We start from the raw sequence: 21905 nt of genomic DNA, 5'->3' as shown, positions 1-21905 counted from the left end.
ATGCCATTGGCTCCAGCATAAGTCAGGACCCCAGCAAGAAGTGTATGGCACCCTCCCTGGGTCATGAGACAAGTTTAATAAAAGGCAGGATTTAGGGAAACCACAAGGGACAGTTCAGCACGACTGGGCTAATAACACTGACATACATTATCACCCCTAGGCTTGACAGAGAATGGAGGGAGTAGTTTCTGAAACCTGGAGACAGAAGCTGTGATCTTCAGTTGAAAGACACAGTAACCCCTAAATGATACTACATAAAGAGGGGGCTAGAGGAATAAATAGCCCAACCTCACTCTCCTCCCTCCCTTCCCCAGATCTTCTTCCAGGGCTCTTTATTGGCCAAATACAGTGGGAAGCTACAGGACAAGAAAGACTGTTGAGTCAATACAGGTCAGATTATTAGAGTTCAGTGCAGGGCAAAAAAGAGTGGAACATGGTTCTGAAGGGCAAATTGAAAACACTAGGCAAAAGTCCTAAATCTGTCTCTGGTCCTGACCTCTCCCCTGAGGTCAAACTCCTATGACTAACCATTAACGCAACTTTTCCACTTGGACTATCTAAGTGGAAAAATCAAAATTTTTGGTGTGCTGCCAAAACTCTTGGTGTGCTGCCCCCTACATTGATCTCCATCCTCAAACCTACTTTTCTTAGTTTTCTCCACTTCTGTAAATAGTACCATCATCACCTACTTACTCAGGCCAAAACCTTGGGAGTCATTACTGTTTTCTCTCTCCGTCACAGTTCGCATCCAAACCATCAGCCAATCATATAGGCTTCCTCCAAAATATATCCCAAGTCTCATGACTTCCATTGTTAAAACCCCATTTCAAACCATCATCAACTCCTCCCATGTCTGCTACAATAGCATCTTAATTGACCACCCTTCTTCCGCTGTTGACCTCCTTCCACTCCATCCTCCAAATGGTAACCAGAGAGAACTTCTCAGAAAATAAACCAGAATACAGTCTCCTCTGTTTTAAAGGACTTCATATAGTAATTTGAATAAAATCCAAATTCCTTACCATGACCCCACGGCCTCCATTATCTGACACACTGACACAGTCGACTTACATGACTCATCTCCTATTCCCTTCCTCCTTTTTCCTTCCACTGTGGCCAGTGTGGTCCAATTTTGTATCTCTCAAAAAACTCGGCCGGACATGGTGGCTCACACTTGTAATCCTGGCACTTTGGGAGGCTGAGGTGGATGGATCCCTTGAGCTCAGGAGCTCCAGACCAGCATAGGCAACATGGTGAAACCCCATCTCTACTAAAAATACAAAAATTAGCCTGGTGTGGTGGCACGTACCTGTAATCCAAACTACTTAGGAAGCTGAGCTGAGAGGATCGCTTGAGCCCACGAGGTTGAGGCTGCAGTGAGTCACGTTCACACCACTTCACTCCAGCCTGGATGACAAAGCAAGATCTGTCTCAAAAAACAGAGAAAAAAAAAGAAATCTGTTCCAATATCAGGGGTTTTATACCTACTTTTTCTTCTGCCTGGAAATCGTTCCTTCCTGAAAATCTTCAAAGGGCTGCTTCCTACTCATCAAATATTTATGTTTTAATTCAGTTGTCATCTTCTCAAAATCACATTCCATTTTACTTAAAAATAATCCATCCAGAATCAGGGAGGGGTAAGAGATGCAGGTGTAAATGAAACAACATCGGCCCTGAGTTAATAATGGTCGATGCTGGATGATGGATATGTGGATGCTCACTATTCTGTTCTCTTTATTTTAAACACACTTGAAGTTTTCTGTATAAAAAGGCTTTGCTCCTCTTACTTTCTGCTGCTTCACCTGCTCATGCCTGTTGGGCATGTGGTGCTGTTTCCTCTGCTTGGATTCTCTACTCACTTCCTGCTCTAGACCAGCTTAATTCCTGCTCATCCCTCAGCTCACCTCTTCCTCCAGACCAGCCTAATTCCTACTCTCAGGTCTCAGATTATACATGCCTTCCCTAGGGAAACCTTCCCTCACTCATTTATGTTCCAAATTATCTTGTTCACAAGTGAGAGCTCAAACTGATTCAGGTAACTGCAAAGTCCAGAGTTAGCTTCTGGCTTGATCCAGGCCTCAGGAAGTGTTACCAGGACAACTTACCTCTCCATCTCTTGGCCTCATTTTCTCCACGTTGGCTCCATCCTCAGAGAATCTCACCCTCCATAGTGGTAAGATGGCTGCCATGTCTCCAGCTTTCTCCTTCACATTCAAATTAAACATGAAGAATGGAGTTAATTTCTCCAAGAAGCTTCCAAAAAAATCCCCATAGCTTATTCTTACTAGCTTGGGTGAGTTAACTCTGGACATATCCCTGTTTTAGAACCAACCATTGGTACTGTGGAAAAGCAACGATCTGATTGACCAAACAGGACTGCATCTTCCCTGACACTGATTGATAATATGTGGGGTGAGTTGCCAAACCCCAACCGGAATTACAGGAAGTCTGAGGAAGGAATCTGGAGAGGCAAACAACAAATGTCCACCAGGAATTTCTTAGCTAAATGTTTGTATAGCAACTTGTCCTTCCCTTTAATAGCACTACAATAATTATACATTTATGTATATAATTTGTTTAATATATGTGTCTCCCATAACACTGTACAGTCACCTTGAGAAAGGCTCTGTCTCCTTTTTTTACTGTTCTATGCCCAGGGCCCAGCACAGTTTTGGCACAGGGTAGACACTCAGTACATTTTTTTTCTTGTGTTTGTTTGTTTTTTGAGACAGAGTCTCACTATGTCACCAGGCTGGAATGCAGTGGCACAATCTCAGCTCACTGCAACCTCCGACTCCCTAGTTCAAGCGATTCTCCTGCCTCAGCCTCCTGAGTAGCTGGGATTATAGGTACACGCCACCACCCCGCTAATTCTTGTATTTTTAGTAGAGACAGGGTTTCACCATGATGGCCAGGATGATCTCGATCTCCTGACCTTGTGATCTGCCTGCTCGGCCTCCCAAAGTGCTGGGATTACAGGCATGAGCCACCAAGCCTGGCCAATATTTTTTTCAGTAACTATGGTACTAACACACACACACATACACACATACACACACACACACACACACACACACACACACGGCAGGACACAAAGCAGTACAAAATAAAAAATTATTTCAAAAAAAAATTTCCCCATAACCAAGCTAACTAAACACCCAATCCTTCCATTTATCCCTCACTAAATGTTCTTTTTTATTTTCTTCACAGTAAGTGCCACTATCTGAAGTTATAGCTCACATATTTACTTATACATTTATAGTCTGTTTCCCTGCCCGTCCCACTACCATCCCTTGCAATAGATTAACTCTATGACAGCCAGTGTCTTTGCCTTATTTACCACTTGACATGTCACCAAGGTCCAGCACAGCACCTTCAGAGTGAATGTTTAATAAATATTTGTCCAATGAAGGAACAAAGGCTGGCAACAGTGGCTCATGCCTATAATCCAAGCCCTTTGGAAGGCCAAGACAGGAGGATTACTTGAGGCCTGTTCCTCTTCCAGGCTGAAGTTTAAAACCAGGCTGGGTAACATAGTGAGACTCTGTCTTTACAAAAATCTTAAAAATTAGCCAGGTGTGGTGGCTTGTGCCTGAAGTCCCAGCTACTTTGGAGGCTGAGATGGGAGGATGTCTTGAACCCAGGAAATGGAGGCTTTAGTGAGCTGTGATCGTGCCACTACACTCCAGCCTGGGTGACAGGGAGCAAGACCCAAGAAAGAAAAGAAAATAGAAGAGAAGGGGAAAGGGAAGGGGAAGGGGAGAGAAAGGAAGGAAGGAAGGAAGGGAGGGAGGGAGGGAGGGAGGGAGGGAGTAAGGGAGGGAAAAGAATAAATGAAGGCTCCAAAATTTCCACTCATGGTCATGAGCTCTCTCCTGAGTTCAAATCTATCCTTGAGCATGCTTTCTGGACCACTTCACCTGGGTCCCCACAGCTGTCTTAAATTCAGTATACTTAAACTTGATACATCCAAAGTTGATCTCGATATGGCCAAAATCTTCCCCCAAAATATGTCCTTCTTCCTCTGTCCCTTATTTTAGTGGAAATCAAATTTGATAGGACTAAAATGCATTTCTCCCTGGACTTCTTTGATATCCTTCTTCTGATTTTCTCTTCCTTTTCTGGTTGGTCCTTGTTGTTTCTTGTCTCTGTGTGCTCTTCTCACTGCCTACTTTTTAAATGCTAATGAGGCATTTAACACTAATGAAAGATTGAAAGAGCTCCATCCCAGGGTTCTTGCAATAGAAGAAAAGAAATACAAATATGGAATGGGTGATGGTAAGGAAAAACCCTGTGAACATCAACTGGAATTGGAGATATTGATATAAATTCATGATTTCTAAAATGTGTATCTGTATATGTATAGTTACATGTGTACATATGTATTATATACATATATACAATACACACAGACATTTCCTACCTCTGTCTGCAATAGGAACCTAGGAACAAGACACCCCAGTAGCCACCCAGAGCTCACACAGCATCCAGATATTGGTCTCTAATACTAGTCACCACTAAAAGGAACCAGAAATCCATGAGCAAAGAGCTGACTCAAGGGCTAGGACACAGAAACTTTTTTTTTTTTTTTTGAGATGGAGTTTTGCTCTTGTCACCCAGGCTGGAGTGCAATGGCGTTGTCTCAGCTCACTGTAACCTCCACCTCCCAAGTTTAAGCAATGCTCCTGCCTCAGCCTCCCAAATAGCTGGAATTACAGGCATCTGCCACCATGCCTGGCTAATTTTTTGTATTTTTTAGTAGAGACAAGGTTTCACCATGTTGGTCAACTGGTCTCAAACTCCTGATCTCATGTGATCTGCCCATCTTGTCCTCCCAAAGTGCTGGGATTGCAGGCATGAGCCACTGCACCCAGCCCCAGAAACATATTTTTATGCAAGAAAGTACTCCAAAAAATGATGGAGGTATATCATAAGAACACAAGAGTTTGAAGGGACTCTTATTCTCCAAATCCAATTTTAAAGGGAAATTTGAGCACAAAATAATTGAGTAAAATAACAAACTGCAAACCATTGAGAAACAGGAATCCATTAGTTCATACATATGATAAATGGATGGATGGATGGATAGATAGATAGACAGATACATAGTAGAGAAGGCAGGGCTCTTGCTTAGAGGATGTCAAGAACTAAAAGGTAAATGCAGTGCAATGCTAAAGAGGAAAAATCATCATTTTGCAACCATCATAGCAAAGATTGGATTATTATCAATAGATGCTAAATTTAGGGGGAAGAACTTTGATGAGGAGCAGAATATTTGCATGAACTTAAGTGTCTCCCCATAGATTACTTATTAGTAGCAAAGCAGACAATATTAACTATATAGTAAAGAAATCAGACATCTTATCCAAGTAATCAAAATTAATATCATCAATAAGGAGCAGATGGATATTATCTGCCTCTGGATGCGATACCTTAAGAAGATCACAACATCTCTGACAGGGAATACATAACCTGAATCTAATCCTGAAGAAACATCTTACAAACCCAAAATCAAGAACCTTCTATTAAAAGGGAGTAGGGAGGCTGTATTATTTTTAAAATGTCAGTATCATAAAAAGTGAAAAAGTGAGGGACTATTCCACATAAAATTTAACTAAAGAGACATGACAACTAAAAGCAATATGTAATCCTAGACTGGATTCTGTACTAGAGAAAGAAATAATCCTGCTAAGGACATTATTGGGTTAGTTAACAAGTTAGAATGCAGATGGTAGATCAGATCATACAATTGTAGATGTTAAATTTACTGAAGTTGATAACTACACTGTGGTTATGCAAGAGAATATCCTTGTTCTTAGGAAATACTCACTGAAGATTTAAAGGGTAGAGGGCCATGACACATGTAATTTACCATCAAATTGTTCAGAAAATATATATATGTGCACAGAGGGAGCAAAGGATAAAGAAAAGGGAACAAATTTTAAAAATAGATGAATCTGGCTAAAGAATATATGAGTGTTCTTTGCAGTATTTGAAAACTGTGCAGTCAATGTGAAATTACTTCCAAAAAGTTTTTTTTTTTTTTTTTTTTTTTTTCTGTTGGTAGATAAGTAGGTCTTGAATTTATTTTGCAAACAAGACCTGTTCTATCTACCTTTTCATTTAGGAGGCTAACAGCAGAGTCAGCTTGACTTCAAGGACTCTATTTTCTTAGTCTCCAGCAAAAAGTTTTTCTTGAAGGGGCAGATGCCACACATTCCTCACCCACACTAATGCCTACATCCACACTATGATAATCTTTATCTCTACTCCAGCCTGTGCTCTTGAATTCCCCAACTCTATTTTCAACTCACTTCTAGACATCTCCACCCAAATGTGCCCTGGGTGTAACATATCCCCATCCTAAAGGCATCTTCTTCTTCTCTGAAATGGGCACTATTCTTCTCCCAGCTGCTTGGGTTCCTCAAAGAGAGTCACACTCCCTTTGCCACAATCTGGGAAACAGGAAGACACTGGAGCCACACCAGAAAAATGGAAGCCTCACTTGTGACCCACTGTCTCCCACTTAAATCAGTTCCTCATTCTAATCTCCAATGTAGCTTCAATTACCTCAGGAATCCTAGTTGCAAGAGCAACTAACATTGTTTTTGATGTGCTAGTCTCTGCAATTCAGGAAAATGGAATCACAATGAGATTGGAACAAATAGAAACGCTAATCTACTCCATCTGCTATACTCCCCCCTGCCCATAGTCACCACCTATGCCTGTCCATGTAACTAATGCCAGTTGGCCCTCACCTTGCAAAGTTTGCAAAGTGGAGTGTCACCTTCACTTGAGTTTCCTGATTCCTTGCTGACTGAATTTCATGTCCTGTCCCTTCTTTGTAGTCCTCCATCATAGCACTTGCCACGTTGAATTATAATCATTGCTCTTTGAGCCTATCTCCTGGGCTAAACATTGATAGGATGCATTTCTAGTACCTAGAATAGTGCCTGGGGTAGAATAGGACGGATAAGCAGTTACATGGTCATGTGCCACACAAGGACGTTTCAGTCAACCACAGACCACTTATACAACAGCAGTCCCATAAGATTACAGTGGAGCTGAAAATTTCCTGTTGCCCAGTGATGTCGCAGCCGTTGCAGTGCCAAACCACCATGTATGTTTGTGGTGATGCTGGTATAAACACTCACTATGCTGCCAGTCATATAAAAGTACAGCACACACAATTATGTGCTGTTCAAAGCACTGAATAACAATAAATGACTACATCACTGGTTTAAGTACTCACTATGCTACACTTGTTATCATTATTTTAGGGTATACCCCTTCTACTTTTATACATTTTTAAAGTTAACTATAAAACACCCTCCAGCAATTCTTCAAGGGATATTCCAGAAGAAGGCATTGTTATCATAGGATATGACAGCTCCATGGGTGTTATTGCTCGAAAGACCTTCTAGTGGGAAAAGAGGCAGAGGTGGGAGACAGTGATCTTGATAATCCTGACCCTGTATAGGCCTAAGCTAATGTGTGTGTTTGAGTCTTTTTGTTTTGTTTTGTTTAAGATGGAGTCTTGTTCTGTTGCAGAGACTGGAGTGCATAATCTCAGCTCACTGCAGCCTCTGCCTCTCAGATTCCAGCAATTCTCCTGCCTCAGCCTACTGGGTAGCTGGCATTAAAGGCGTACACTACCACATCTGGCTAATTTTTGCATTTTTAGTGGAGATGGGGTTTCACCATGTTGGCCAGGCTGGTCTCGAACTCCTGACCTCAAGTGATCTGCCCGCTTCGGCCTCCCAAAGTGCTGGGATTACAGATGTGAGCCACTACGCCTGGTCTGTGTCTTAGTTTTAAACAAGAACGTTTAAAAAGTAAAAAAATAAATAATTTTTAAAATAGAAAAAAGCTCTCAGAATAAGAATATAAAGAAAAAAAGGCCAGGTGTGGCGGTACACAGCTGTAGTCCTAGCTACTTGGAAGGATTGCTTGAGCCCAGGAATTTGAGTCCACCCTGCGCAACATAGCAAGACTCTGTGTCTAAAAATAAATAAAATACTTTTGTACAGCTCTACAATGGGTTTGTGTTTTAAGCTAGTTATTATTATATGAGTCAAAAAGTTTTTAAAATGTAAAAGTTCATAAAGTAAAAAAGTTACAGTAAACTAAGGTTAATTTATTATTAAGAAAGAATAGGCTAGTCATGGTGGCTTATGCCTGTAATCCCAGCACTTTGGGAGGCTGAGGCAGGCGGATCACTTGAAGTCAGGAGTTCAAGACTAGCCTGGCCAACATGGTGAAATCCTGTCTTTACTAAAAATACAAAAGTTAGGCTGGCCACGGTGGCTCACGCCTGTAATCCCAGTGCTTTGGGAGACTGAGGCACACAGATCACGAGGTCAAGAGACCAAGACCATCCTGGCCAACATGGTGAAACCCCGTCTCTACTAAAAATACAAAAATTAGCTGGGCATGATAGCACACACCTGTAATCCCAGCTACTCAGGAGGTTGAGGCAGGAGAATCTCTTGAACCCAGGAGGCAGAGGTTGCAGGGAGCAGAGGTCATGTCACTGCACCCCAGCCTGGGCAACAAATGCAGACTCCATCTCAAAAAATATATATAATAATAATAATTTTTATAAATTAAGAGTAGCCAAAGTATATAAAGTCTACAGTAGTGTACAGTAATTCCTAGGCCTTCATATTGACTCACTCACTCACTCACCCAGAGCAACTTCCAGTCCTACTAGCTCCAGTCGTGGTAACTGTCCAATACACATGTACCATTTTTATCTCATAAAAATTTTTTTCCTTTAGTGCTGTATTTTTTACTGTACCTTTTTATGTTTAGATATACAAATACTTAGAATTATGTTACATTTCCCTACAGTATCCAGTACTGAAACATGCCACGCAGGCTTACAGCCTGGGAGTAACAGATTTCCATATAGTCTAGGTGTGCAGCAGGCTATACCATCTAGGCTTGTGTAAGTACACCGTACGCTGTTCACACAATGACAACATCGCCTAACAACACATTTTTCAGAAAACATCTCAGTCATTCAGCGACACATGACTGGATAACCTAAATGTTCCAGGCTCTACCTATAGGGTTAACATTTTGGCCCATAAACACTAGCCCTCGAAGGTGGGAGTTCCTGGGTAAGTTACCCTTAGTTGCCCAAATCAATAGCATCATCCTTCTGGTCACTCCCGTTTCTCTTTTTTTTTTTTTTTTTTTTTGAGACAGAGTTTCACTCCTGTTGCCCAGGCTGGAGAGCAATGGCATGATCTCGGCTCACCACAACCTCCACCCCCTGGGTTCAAGCAGTTCTCCTGCCTTAACCTCCCAAGTAGCTGGGATTACAGGCATGTGCCACCATGCCTGGCTAATTTTTATATTTTTAGTAGAGATGGGGTTTCCCCACATTGGTCAGGCTGGTCTTGAACTCCCAAACTCAGGTGATCTGCCCACCTCAGCCTCCCAAATTGCTGGGATTACAGGTGTGAACCACTGTGCCAGCCTTTTTTTTTTTTTTTTTTTTTTTAAGAAGGAGTCTTATTCTGTCACCCAGGCAGGCTGGAGAGTGCAGTGGCACAATCTTGGCTAACTCTGCTTCCCCGGTTCAAGCAATTCTCCTGCCTTAGCCACCCAATTAGCTGGGACTACAGATGCACGCCACCATGCCCAGCTAATTTTTGTATTTTCAGTAGAGATGGGGTTTCACCATGTTGGCCAGGTTGGTCTCAAATGACTGACCTCAAATGATCCACCCACCTCCACTTCCCAAAGTGCTGGGTTTACAGGCGTCCCACTGCACCCAGCCTCTCTTCTTGTATCTCTTTCAGAGTCCCAGGAGCAGTGGTACAGGAGGAAAGGGAAGGCTGGCCCATCAATGGAGCTGCTGCCTTGCTGTCCCCCTCCCTCTGTGCCTATTGCTGCTCTGCTTGCCCAGGCTGACAGTGCACAAACCCCCCATGAACCTGGCATCCTTCTCTGCTAGCCATCCAGTCATGACCCATCACTCTGGACAAGAGCTTCTACTTCACTCCTAAGCCAGATTGGTGATAGAGTCAATTTGTCCTGTGTCGGTCTGGGTTTCCTCTTTTGTTAAGAGAGGGGAGTGATCAAACATGAGCTAATATCCCTTTCAGCTCTAACATCCTGTGATTCCATGTTATTCTCCCTCAATATCCAATCTATTAATACAATGGGCTTGCCCAGTCTGGGCCTTTGGTCCACGCTTTTCTGCTGTGGTGGATACGTTTCCCCATCTCAGGCATTTTATGCGGGTCAGATCATCACTCGCAGCCTAGTTCATATCCCGAAGCCTTTCTTCATTGCCCTGGATCACTCACTGCCTCCTTGCCCTCATACAATCCACTAATCAACCACTCTCAGCATATAGAGTCCTCCTGGGATTGTAGTCTGGATGCACATGTTGTGTGAACCTCGACAGACTATAAACAACTTCAGGGCAGGAACTGTGATTTATATTGAAGAAGCAACAGGGCTGAAATGGAGAGAGGAGGAGAGACAGGTGCAGCAGCATCACTCATACTGGGTTAGCAAATTCCCTCTGGTTCGAAATCAGGCTCTGATTCCCTGGCCCTGTTGGCCACCAAAACTTGAAAGATACATCCAGATACAACCAAAGTCATCCTCAGGGCTGAATGACCAGGGGTTGCTGACTTGAGTGATTTGGGCCCCAGGTGTCTCAAAAGTATGGTTCACTAACCACTGAAAATGTTTCCTTCTGTACCCAGGGGACTCACTGACCACCAACCATTCACAAATACTGAACAAGGCACTAGAAGGGCTCCCAGCAAGTGCCCTTGGAAAGATTTCGAAGAGAAAGAACACACCATGGTTGACTCTTACCTCACACCAGGCAAGCATATCTCACTTAGTGCCTCTCCAGAAGTTGGGTGCTGGTCTGAAGGGGCAAGCGTCAGCTCAGAGAAAAACATCAACTCTTTTTGTTTATGACTGAGCCTAGGCATCAGAGAAAGAACAAAATTCCGTTTGTCAAGAAGTTTGCCACAGCCATAGGAAGACAGGAAAGGACAATCCCTAACCCCCTTGAGAGATCAGGTATGGAGGTGCCTATTCTACGCAGCCCTCAAGTCCAGGTGCCTCTGATATACAGGTTCCCCATCAGGGAAGCTTACTGTTGGAGTCTTCATCAAGGGTAATACCTGAGAGGCCAGGCGCAGTGGCTCACACCTGTAATTCCAGCACTTTGGGAGGCCAAGGCAGGAAGATTGCTTGAGCCCAGGAGTTATAGATCAGCCTGGGCAAAATAGCAAGACGCCATTTCTAAAAATAAAATTAGCCAGGCAAAGGCCAGGCATAGTGGCTCACACCTGTAATTCCAGCACTGTGGGAGGCTGAGTCAAGTGGATCACTTGAGGTCAGGAGTTCAAGACCAGTCTGTCTAACATGATGAAACCTTGTCTCAAAAAAATTCAAAAATTGGTAATCCCAGTTACTCAGGAGGCTAAGGCAGGAGAATCGCTTGAACCCAAGAGGTGGAAGTTACAGTGAGCTGAGATAGCACCACTGCACTCTAGCCTAGGGGACAGAAGGAGACTGTCTCAAAAAAACAAAAAAAATAGCCACACATGGTGGTGCACACCTGAAGTCCCAGCTGCCTAGGAGGCTGAGGCAGGAGGATCACATGAATCCAAGAGTTCAAGGCTGCAGTGAGCTATGGTCATGCCACCACACTCCAGTCTGGGCAACAGAGCAAGACCCTGCCTCAGAAAAAAAAAAAAATTGTCCTCTAGATGTGGGGGTAAAAAATAAAAATTAAAAAAGAGTAAGACCTGAGACCCAAAATTTTGCTATGTGCCTGAGCCTGAAATCCTGGCCACAACTTATTTTCTCCTTTTCTCAGCGATCTTCCAATTAGCTCTGAAGAAAATTCCCTGATGGGACCAGGACTAGCTCCCCAAGTCTTCTAATAACTAAAGGAAGCTATTTTACTTAATATCAATTCTAGTCATAGTCCCAGAGACCTACATTAACAAAGCACATTCACTAATATGGCTAAAGAAAAAACTAGCAGGAAAGCAGCCCAGTGGGAGAAAGCAGTATACTAGCAAAAATTAAATCTCTCATTCTGAAGGTACAAATTAGTATTTTTCAGTCTCTTGTTGATTTGTTCAGCTATTTATTGAGCACTTACTATGTGCCAGGATATGAAAAGTCCTGAGAGCACAAAGATGACTGGGGCATGGGAGTGACCTTGAGGAATTTATAGGGCAGTCAAGGAAACAGAGAAGTAACTTGAAAAATGAAAGTACAAGACATCACTTCTGTATCCAGGGTCAATGTGAGCAAAGTACTGGAAGATCTCAGAGGATCAAGTCCCTGGGTATTAGAAAAGTCAGGATGGAGGAAGTGACATTTCCAGTGAGTCTTAAAGGATAAAATCATGCTATAGAGGTTTGGGATGCAGGTGGGGAAGGACTTTGGAGGCAGAGGGAACAGTGTGCCTGAGGATTCCAGATGAGAAAAGTTTAAACTTGCCGGGTAATACAATGCAGGCACTCAAAGACACCAAACCAAAGAAGCCTGGCCTCAAGACTTATCTCAAATCTCATCTCAGCTGGCTCCAGGCTCCATTTTGGACAGCTTCTTCCAGTGGAATGAAGTAAACAGGACACCAGGGCAGAATGCCCCCAAAGGGCCTGTGAAATTGCCTAGACTGAGGCTTCCCTCATGCTCAAAAGCCTGGTAGCTGTTGAACTAAGGGAAAGACAATGGACTCTAAATACTAGCCCTTCATAGATTTTGACTGTGGACAGCACAGCCTCCTCAGTTAATATAAAATGTATGGAACAGGTGTGATGGTTCATGCCTGTAATCCCTGCATTTTGGGAGGCCAAGGCCGATGGATCATTTGAAGTCAGGAGTTCGAGAACAGCCTGGCCATCATGGTGAAACCCCATCACTACTAAAAATACAAAAATTACCTGGGCGTGGTGGTGCATGCCTGTAATCCCACCTACTCAGGATGTTGAGGCAGGAGAATCACTTGAACACAGGAGGCAGAGGTTGCAGTGAGCTGAGAGCTGAGATCGCACCACTGTATGCCAGCTTGGGCGACAGAGCGAGACTCTGTCTCAAAAAAAAAAAAAGTATTAAATGTATGTATAAGCCTACATTTAAAAACTCATTCATATAAAGTGTTATCAGGACTCAGATTCCTTCTGTGAGATAATGGAAGTAGACCATGGCAATGGATGAATTTATACTGAACCAGAGCTGCTCTCCTTGCTAAAGTCAAGGGACAGACAGGGCTTTTCTTCTTAGGAGGGTCATTTCCTCCAGGCATCCTTTGCTTTTATGAGCTCCCTGCAGTGTGAGTTCATCAGCACCTTCAATATTTAGGTTATCCAGGAGAACTGGATCCCAGGAAAAACAGTCTGTCACTATTCAAACTCTCATAAAACCGACTTGTAATAAGAGTCCATTTCATAAATTTCAGTGTGAAATAGCTCTGCTACTAGGAAAGTAGGTTTCTGAGAAATTAGGAGGCAGTCATTTGGCACTGAATATTGGACCACCTAGACAAGAACCCCTTCTTCCTTAGCCCATGCCAACAACTCGGCCCCCTAAATTTCTCAGTGAGCAACACTTCTTCAGGATTCCACGTTACCCTCTACTGGGAGACAGCACAGACATCGGAAAGGGCCTGAGCCTTCTGGTCCATATAAACGTCTGATTCCTGATTCTGCCACGACTGGCTCTGGACCTTGGCCAATTCATCTCATCTTGCCAAGTCTCCACTTACTCATCTGCAAAACAGATATGCTTCACATTGCTGTGTGATTTAAATAAGGTAGAGGAAATGTTAGTAGTCTCCCTCATAGCAGGCACTTGATAAAGGACAGTCATTTTTCCTTTTGTTTACAGCAACACTTGTGACTAAGAAACACCAGATTTAAATCCAGAAGGCCTCCGTCTGATTTCTAATTCTGCTACTTAACATTCTTGGTAGAGATAAGTGTTTTAGCACCTACCTTGTTTCAGATACTATGCTGGCTTTTTATGTACTTAGGGGGTTTTTTGCTCCAAAAACCATCCATCTGAGGTCACCAGACTGCCTGGGGGAGAAGAGGGTTGAGGGGAGAGGGGAGGGAGTAAAGTGACTCATTCATCAGGATTCTATTTCCAATCCCCAAAACTGTTTCCCCAGTTTTTCCAGAGGTGATAGTTGGAACACACTGTAACAACAGTTAGTACCCAGTCCTCTTTTATTGTGTTAGAATTATACGAGTTCTAAAGTTAGCAATGATCTAGAAACTGGGGACAGAGCAGCTTTAGGGCTCCTACAAAGAACCACTGTCGCCTGTTCAACCCTATAGCATAGCAACTTTGCTTGGCTGCAATTTATAGCTGGGATGTTCTCTCCATTTGAGCCAGCCCAGTTCAGCCTAGAGAGCAGTCTCCCCATCCCTAGAAATCTAGGGAGAGAGGCTCTGACCCTCCCAAGGGCTGAGGAGGCAGGAGCATACCCAGATTAAGGGGGCTTTGGGGCTAATCAGACCTGACTCATTTACTAGTTACATGATCTTTCCACAAATTTAACATTTGCAAGGTGGGCGGGGAGAGGGGAATAGCCCCTGTGAGGAGTAAATGATAAAAATGGGTGTAAATGGTGTAAATGGCTCAACATGACACCAGCACATTCTACAAAAATGAGCAAAAATAATCCTTAGTAACAGCTTCACAAAACGAGGTTGGGAGTCTGAGTTCTAGGTAACGGACAGGGATTTAACAACATCCAGGGCAGGATATAGGGACATGTTTATACCCCAGATGCGAGGTATCCAAGAGGGGGTCAGACTACCTTCCCTCCACTTTCTCCCTCCATCTCTTCTTCACAGCGATCCTCCTCTGACTTGTGTGGTAATGGCTAATCACATAAGGCTCAGTCTCATTACCTGACACATTTCATATACTGTCTGATATTCTGGGACAAGGGCCAGAGGAAAATCTATTTATCTCTAATTCTCATCTCAATTCTTTTACCCTCGATCTCCCTTTCTTTCCTTTGAGTATCTGTCACAGGCAAACCAGCCAAATAACTGGAAAACTTGTTTCAGGGAAGGGTGTGAGAAGACAAGAAATTTTGAATTTAGCATATCTGCATTAATTTTGTCTCTTTCTAGGCTCTGTGTCAAGGGTAGTAAGGGAATAAGTCTTTTAGTTTCAGCTGGGAGCCTCACAGTTTTATGTATCTCCAGATTCTTAAAATTATTAATCAGAAATGGACTTGCTTCTTTTCCTGTTTACTATCTTCTCAAAAGTAAAAAGCACAGGAATTATTAGTTCTAGGAAAGCAACTGTGACTATGGATCTTTCTACTCTGTCCACAGCTACCTAGAAATAACAATTACAAGATATTCTACATTTAGAGAGAACAAGAAAATCAAGCATGTCTACTATTATTTTTGAGTTCAGCTTGATGTTCAGAGACACTTTTTCAGGATACTATGAATCCTGATTTTAAAGATAATAAAGCATAAACAGATTACTTATAGAGTTTGAAGTAGTAATTATGGAAGTTTTAAGCCCGTCCACTAAATCCGTAAGAAAGCATTTTCCAGTGTATGTGGCCACACACAAACACATATACACACAATTCCAGGCTAAGAAATGTGTGTTAAAACTAAGGTGGTTAAAGCACTGAGGTATTCCTCCCTGGATTCAAGCTCATGGATTAACATATGAAAACATTATTTCTATCCTTTTCATTCACCATTTACATTCACATTCTATTTTCATCTAGAAACATAGATACCATTAAGGAACCACACAGGTCAAGTCACTCAGGTTTAATGATTCCATGGTTTATATCATCATCATCTGGACACATAACTTCTGTTCCATTTAAGTCTACTTACTGTAGATAATCCAGGTCACCCAGCCTCCCATTTAGAAGATTTAATCAAAGTTTTCTGCACCCCAAAACCCTCACAAAACAGACCTCTATAATGAAATCACAGAAAGATACATACTAGTCCAGTTAGCGGCCAAACACTGGTCTTTAGAGTCCAAAGACCTCTATAACCACTAAGAGTAGGTAAGAGTAGATGGGAGAAAGGAAGGAACAGAGGAACTGAGTTTTCTGAGAAACTCTTTTCCACACTGCCTGAATAAGTTGCCTTTCCATAAAAGAGCAAGATTAATCTACTTATGCTAAGATCCACTGGGCAGAGAGCACCCCAACCCAGCTTTAGCTATCTTTACCACTTCTCTGTGAGAGCTACCGCAATCTTTCAGAATTTTCTGTACCAAGTTTTCTTCTTTTGCTGTCCCTACAAAGGCAGAAAAGCTAGGGGCCAATCTCTGAGCTAATTCCTTGTACTCAGACAGGATGAGTATTCACCATTTGGACCCCCCTCTGTAAGAAGCTAGGACTTTATTTCTTAATGAAAGTTCAACACTGAGGAGAAGACAGCAAAGTCGTTTACTCACAATCTCAGGCCAACCTCAGGCAGATAGGTTAAGGCAGGGATAAGCAACAGAGGTCTATTTTAACCCTATCCAGGCCAAAAGCAGGTTACTCAAGAAATCCCTAAGATCAAGCTGGTGCTCAGGGCCCTCTCTAGGATGGTCATAACTGCTGTGTTTCATCTAGATTGCGTAAGTCATCCCCAGGCACTAACTAGACTAAGCTTCCCAGTTCCTTCCAGAATAAACTCACTATTCCTTGGCCCTTGGGACTAGTGGAAGATGTACCACTATTTCAAACTTCCTGGTCCCTTTCCAGCCTGGCTTTATGTCCCCAGAGAATTGGGGCAGCAATGGACCAGACTTGGATTGTGATGAGATGGAGAAAATAGCTGGTTTTTGTGCATTTCAGAGATTAACTGCACTCCCTTTGGAGTCACATTTACTCCTAGCTCTGTGCCAGGAGGATATTATTAAAACAAAACATCTTATTTTAAAAGAGCCTTACCACTGTCCCAACTTTTGCACCTCTCAGTCCTAACCTCACCTTCTCCTCACATACACACCATCAGAAGATACTGCCCCAGCACTTTCAGTATCTCTAGGGCCCAAAGATAAAGCAGCATTAATGGCATTTGGCAGAAAATCCCATCCCACATTGAAGACTCATCCCAGCTCAACACAGTGAAGAAATAAATGACAATGTAAGAGAAGCAGAAACCAGAGCCTGCCCTTTCCCACATAAAAGAGGCACAGAGATTCCAGGAGCGAGTGAAAATGGCATCATCTCTTGCCAGAAGGCCACCAGCTAGCACTGGTTGGGAGTCGCATTATCACTTTCTTCTCCTCCGGACTGAAGTGCAAGATAGTCAATATGGCTGTGAGAGTCTGCTGGCGGCCCAGGGAGTCAGGTAAGGTCAAGAAGCGGTAGATGATGTTTTTGAGGTACTCCAGGTTGGCTCCCTCCCTGCTCTGGTCCCTGATGTTCTTTTCGATGTGGCTCTGCAGGGCTGCAACCTCCTCGCGATGCCGTTCGCCCTCTTCCAGCAGCCGATCCTGCAACTGATGTACCTCAACGTCCAGCCTGTGCTTCTGCTTCCTCAGTGATGTGATCTCCACCTCCTTGCGGGCCAGCTGCTCAGCGTACAGAAAGAAAGTGGGCTCATTGGCCGCTGCAAGTTGTAATGCTTGGGTCAGGCTATCTGAGGATGATGTGTCAGCCACGTCCCCAGGACCCCCACCACCCACAGGACTCCTGCGTCCTGGCAGCCCAGAGGCCAAGGCCACAGAACGCAGTTGTTCCAGTTCCAAGTCCTTCTCAGCAAGCACAGCCAGGGCACGATCCCGCTGCTTGTGCAGCTCCTCCTCCAGTTTCAGTGTGCGGTCCCTGAAGTCCAGCTGGCACCGCTCTAGCTCCTGCCGGTGGAGCTGCTGCAGCCGGGCCAGCTCCTGCTTCCAGTCCTCAGCCTCCTGCTGGTGTTGGTGCTCAAGCTCCTCGCAGGACAACCGCAGGGAGACATACTTCTCCTTCAGCTCTGCAAGCTGTTCCTGGGCTGCCTCCAGCTCCTTCCCCAGGTTACCATCTTTGGTATTCTTGCTTTTGAGGACCACCTGGGCCCTCATCTTGTACCTCTCAAACTCTTCCTTCAGCTGTTTCAGCTCCTGTTGGTAATAGAGTGCAGTAGCCTTCTCCCCATCAGCAGTCTCCGAGCTGGTCATTATCTCCAGGTCACAGAGCTTCTCCACATCCAGGGTCACCTGGCTTTTCCTGGCTGCAACCTGCAGCAATCTCTTCAGCTTCTCCATTTTATCCTTCAGGACATTGACATCCAGACTAGACTCCTCTCCATGGCTGTCTAGAGGGGACCTGCTGGAGGCTGCTAGAGCCAGTGTCTTGTTCTCCAGATCCAGCTGCAGAATACGCTCCTTCAGCTTCTGGATGGCCAGCTGGTCCTTCTGCTTGGCTTTCTCGTAGGTGCCCAGCAGCTCCGACACCTCAGATATTTGATTCTCCAGGGCTGCCACCCTCTGTTCTTCTACCTGAGATTGCTGACGGAGTTGATCCTCTGCAAGAGCTGCCTGCAAAACAAGGGAAGAGAAATAATGCATCCACAAAAGCCCCACAGCAAACTCTGAGAAAGCGGGAAAGGAGAGCAAAAGGGTCACAGGATTGGAATGGCCTGGCAAGAATGGGAACTAGGGATTTTTCAGTTGATTCAGGAGCTAACAAAAGTTCCTATTACCTGCCTGGGTTCTGCAAGACACATATTATACTAAACAATATTAAGCACCTTGGTATATCTGCCATTTCATTCTGCTTTCCACCTAACTCATATATAATGTGTGTTACTGTTGTTTTTCAGGTGCTTCCTCAAATCTTATTAAGAAATCATACAACATTTTTCCTTATCTAATATTCCCAGTAGTTCAAAACTGAGCTGGATCTCCCTTTCCACACTGAAAGGAGGCACCCTTTCTCCACTAGAAAGGAGGCCTATTCTGGAAAACAGCATTTCTCCAGAACAGGCAAATATTAAGTAAAGGCAATGACAAGAGGTTACTTCTGAGAAAATCCCCCTTTGCCTTCAGCCACCCTCCCTAGCGGCACATACCAACAGAAGATACACTACCTTTTACTGTACAGCTGCCACTATACTGCTTCATAGAACACAGCTGGTAAGATGCCAATGCCCAGAAGGGCAGGGCTGACTGGCTCCAACCCAGCCTACACTGAGAAGCTCCACATCCTCCTGGAAGCACCTACGTCAACACCACATAGAACAGCACTTCCTGGGACTCACTAGTGGAACTTTTCTGGTAGCGTCAAAAATGACAGTGTAGACACTTAGCTCTCACTAGCAAAGGAGGAAAAAAACCCTAGTATTTCCCACTTCAGATCAATGACTAATGTTTGAAAGAAATGTGGATAATTACCTTTCTCATTTCCTGCTGTAACTGGGCCTGGAAATGGCTCTTAAGGCGGGCGGCCTCTTCCTGAAGTTCTTGCAGCCGGGGGTCTGGCTGATTCTTCTGATCTCGAATGGCCTGCAGTTCACTTTTCAGCTCCTCCACCTCACGGGTCAGCTGCTTGGTCTGCAGTTCAAATCCTTCCATCTGTTCAGCTGCATATGCTCGTCCTGCCAGGGCTTCTCGGGTCTCTTCTAACCTAAGCTCCAAGTCCTGGCGCTGGGTCCTCTCCTCCTGCAGCAGCTTCTGGAGCTCACGCAGCATCAAGGCATGGTCACTCTGCTCTTGGGCCCGATCATGCTGCTGCGTGATAAGTCGGGCTTTGGTTTCTGCTATTTGATCCTGCAGCCCCTTCAATTCTCCCTCCAGGCGGGCCCTCTCCTCCTCTGCCTTGTTATTGGCATCCTCTAAGTCCTGTTTCATCTTCTTCTTGTCAGCCAGGTAAGAAGCCTCCATGCGGGACTTCTCCTGAGTGACTGTGGCCAAAGAACTGGTCAAAGTAGCCAACTGAGTCTTCAGCTGGTGCAGTCTTTTGTCCACCTCCCCACCCGCAAATGACCCATCCCCACTGCCACTGCTAACACCACTCTCTGACCCACTGGCCTCTTCGGACTTCGGAGGTGGTGGTCCACGGGCTGGTCTGTCATCTTCTATCCCAAACTCGCCCTTGGAGCTGGTGAGACTGGCTGCCGTATCCACGCTAGTGGCGGTCCCAGTGCTATCCTCGCTATGAGTGGAGCACCGGTCATCCACAGAGTCAGGAAAGGCGAGGCCTGGAAGCTGGACACCTGCGAGGCCCACATCTGCCTCGTGGGATACCGACAGCACCTTGATGCTGGCCTCTAGCGCCTCTTTCTCCTTCAGCAGGCTTTTATAGGCACGGACCACATCCTTGAGCCGTGCCTGGTACTGGAGAAGCTGCTTCTTCTGCGTCTCTATAGTCTCTAGCAAGTCTTTCTTGCTCGGGCCGCCACCGAAATTCATCGCAAACTTCTCCATGTAGGTTCAGAAAGGATTGCTCCACTTCAGCTTTCCAGCAGCCCGAGAGAGGGCCGGGAAGAGGCAGGCAGAGGCTTAAAGAAACAGTCAACGGGCTGTCCGGCGGCGGGCCGCACACCTGCTGCACCCAGTTATCCCGGACCTAATGCGGATAGGCGAAACCGCCAGGTCCCAGGCACGGAGGGTGGGGGCAGGTACTACCCCGGAGGCGGGGCGACGCTGGCACCAGAGGCGTGCTGGGCCAGGGCTCGTCCGCGCTGGCCCAGAAGCCGCTCCACACTCTCCGCTCTGTCCAGGCCACAGGAGCCCGGGCCGGCCCCCTCGGCCCACGTCAGTCAGGTGCTCACGCTGAGCAGCGTTCCATCACAATTTCCTAACTACAACTGCCTGCCCACTACCGCGCTTCCGTGTCCGCTGGAAGTGACGTCAGCTAGGCGCCGCGGGCCCCGCCCCCAGTGGGCGCGAGTTAGGCGGAGCCCAGTCCGCCGGTGGGTGGGCGCGGCTTGCTGAAAACGCAGTAGGGCAGCGAGCGGCAAACAGGCTTGGGAAGAGAGAAGCAAGCAAAGTCGAAGACACCAGCGTGGTATTGGTTTTGTGAGAGCGCCTAAGCTTGACTTCGGGCTACAATTAGCGAGCGACAGAGGGCAACGTCGCACTGCGTTCTTAACAAACACTCAGGTGAACGACGCATTCAAGGATTTAGGGGTTCAGGTCCCATGTCCCTAAAAGGCAACAATTAAAGACTCGCATTTAGACCGCGAAAACTGGAGTCCTCTCTAGCACAGTGCTTGACACCTAGTAGGTTATACAGCGTAATAATTAGTACGCTTCCTTAGTTCTGCTGAGTTGATTCAACAAATATTTATGGAGGGCACTCTATAGCCATGTCTATCCTGAGTGCCAGCTATGTACCAGGAGCTCACAAGAGTTTTGCTATTTAGTCTTTACAATAATTATTGTAAGCACTATACTCATTAGCACTATTTTACAGATAGGGGAACATGAGGCAAAAAGGTTATACGTAACATGCCCAAGGCCACACAGCTAGGAAGTTTAGTTCTATCTGAATCAGTCTGATTCTCAACATATTACGTGTTGTACCAGACGATAACACCATTAAGAGATACGACCTTGCTTTCAGGGAACTCACAATCTAGTGAGGAACTAGACATACAAACATGTCCTGCTATAACACCAGTATGTATGGGTATATTCAAAGTGGTAGGAAAGTTAAGAGGAAAGAGGCCTGGCTAGGTGAGGCATGGAAGGCTCTTCGGAATAATACTTTGGGATTTGAAGTATGAGTCCTGATTGTCCACCTAACCAGAGATCAGGGAAACCAGCATTCCAGGCAGGTGGAAAAGATGCAAAGACCTGTAGGGTATCAGAGTTTGACTCACCCAGAATGCATTCAGTAGCTTAGGGTATGTGAAGGAGGGGACAACAGAGGGGCTGGCATAAGAGGCAGGGACCCAACTTATGGCATTTAAATTTTATCTTGGGTGATA

The 21905-nt window shown here is 44.9% G+C and overlaps 1 protein-coding gene, 1 long non-coding RNA gene and 1 other non-coding gene across 3 annotated transcripts; all 3 read right to left on the bottom strand.

Moving 5' to 3' along the window:
* Positions 1–356: 356 nt before the first annotated feature.
* LOC105732084 (uncharacterized) lies at positions 357–13088 on the bottom strand. The gene is made up of 4 exons (XR_001110883.2): positions 12945–13088; positions 10846–10959; positions 2106–2204; positions 357–1426 (listed from the first exon to the last, which is right to left on the bottom strand). It is a non-coding gene; the product is annotated as an uncharacterized LOC105732084 (long non-coding RNA).
* Positions 6056–6182, bottom strand: LOC135274512 (small Cajal body-specific RNA 15). Its single transcript, XR_010342330.1, has one exon. It is a non-coding gene; the product is annotated as a small Cajal body-specific RNA 15 (non-coding RNA).
* Positions 13089–15797: 2709 nt separating the features above from the next.
* Positions 15798–20795, bottom strand: GCC1 (GRIP and coiled-coil domain containing 1). Its single transcript, XM_012474084.2, has 2 exons — positions 19366–20795; positions 15798–18510 (listed from the first exon to the last, which is right to left on the bottom strand). Exons 1-2 carry the CDS (start codon positions 20395–20397, stop codon positions 17215–17217), a joined length of 2328 nt encoding a protein of 775 aa, XP_012329507.2. The 5' UTR covers positions 20398–20795; the 3' UTR covers positions 15798–17214.
* Positions 20796–21905: the final 1110 nt, after the last annotated feature.

Source organism: Aotus nancymaae, unplaced genomic scaffold, assembly GCF_030222135.1.
Source record: "Aotus nancymaae isolate 86718 unplaced genomic scaffold, 86718_ANA_hifiasm-v0.15.2.pri h1tg000002l, whole genome shotgun sequence".
NCBI classification, from domain to species: domain Eukaryota; kingdom Metazoa; phylum Chordata; class Mammalia; order Primates; family Aotidae; genus Aotus; species Aotus nancymaae.
Note: the sequence above shows the minus strand (reverse complement) of the source record. Positions and strands in the feature narration are given on the sequence as shown.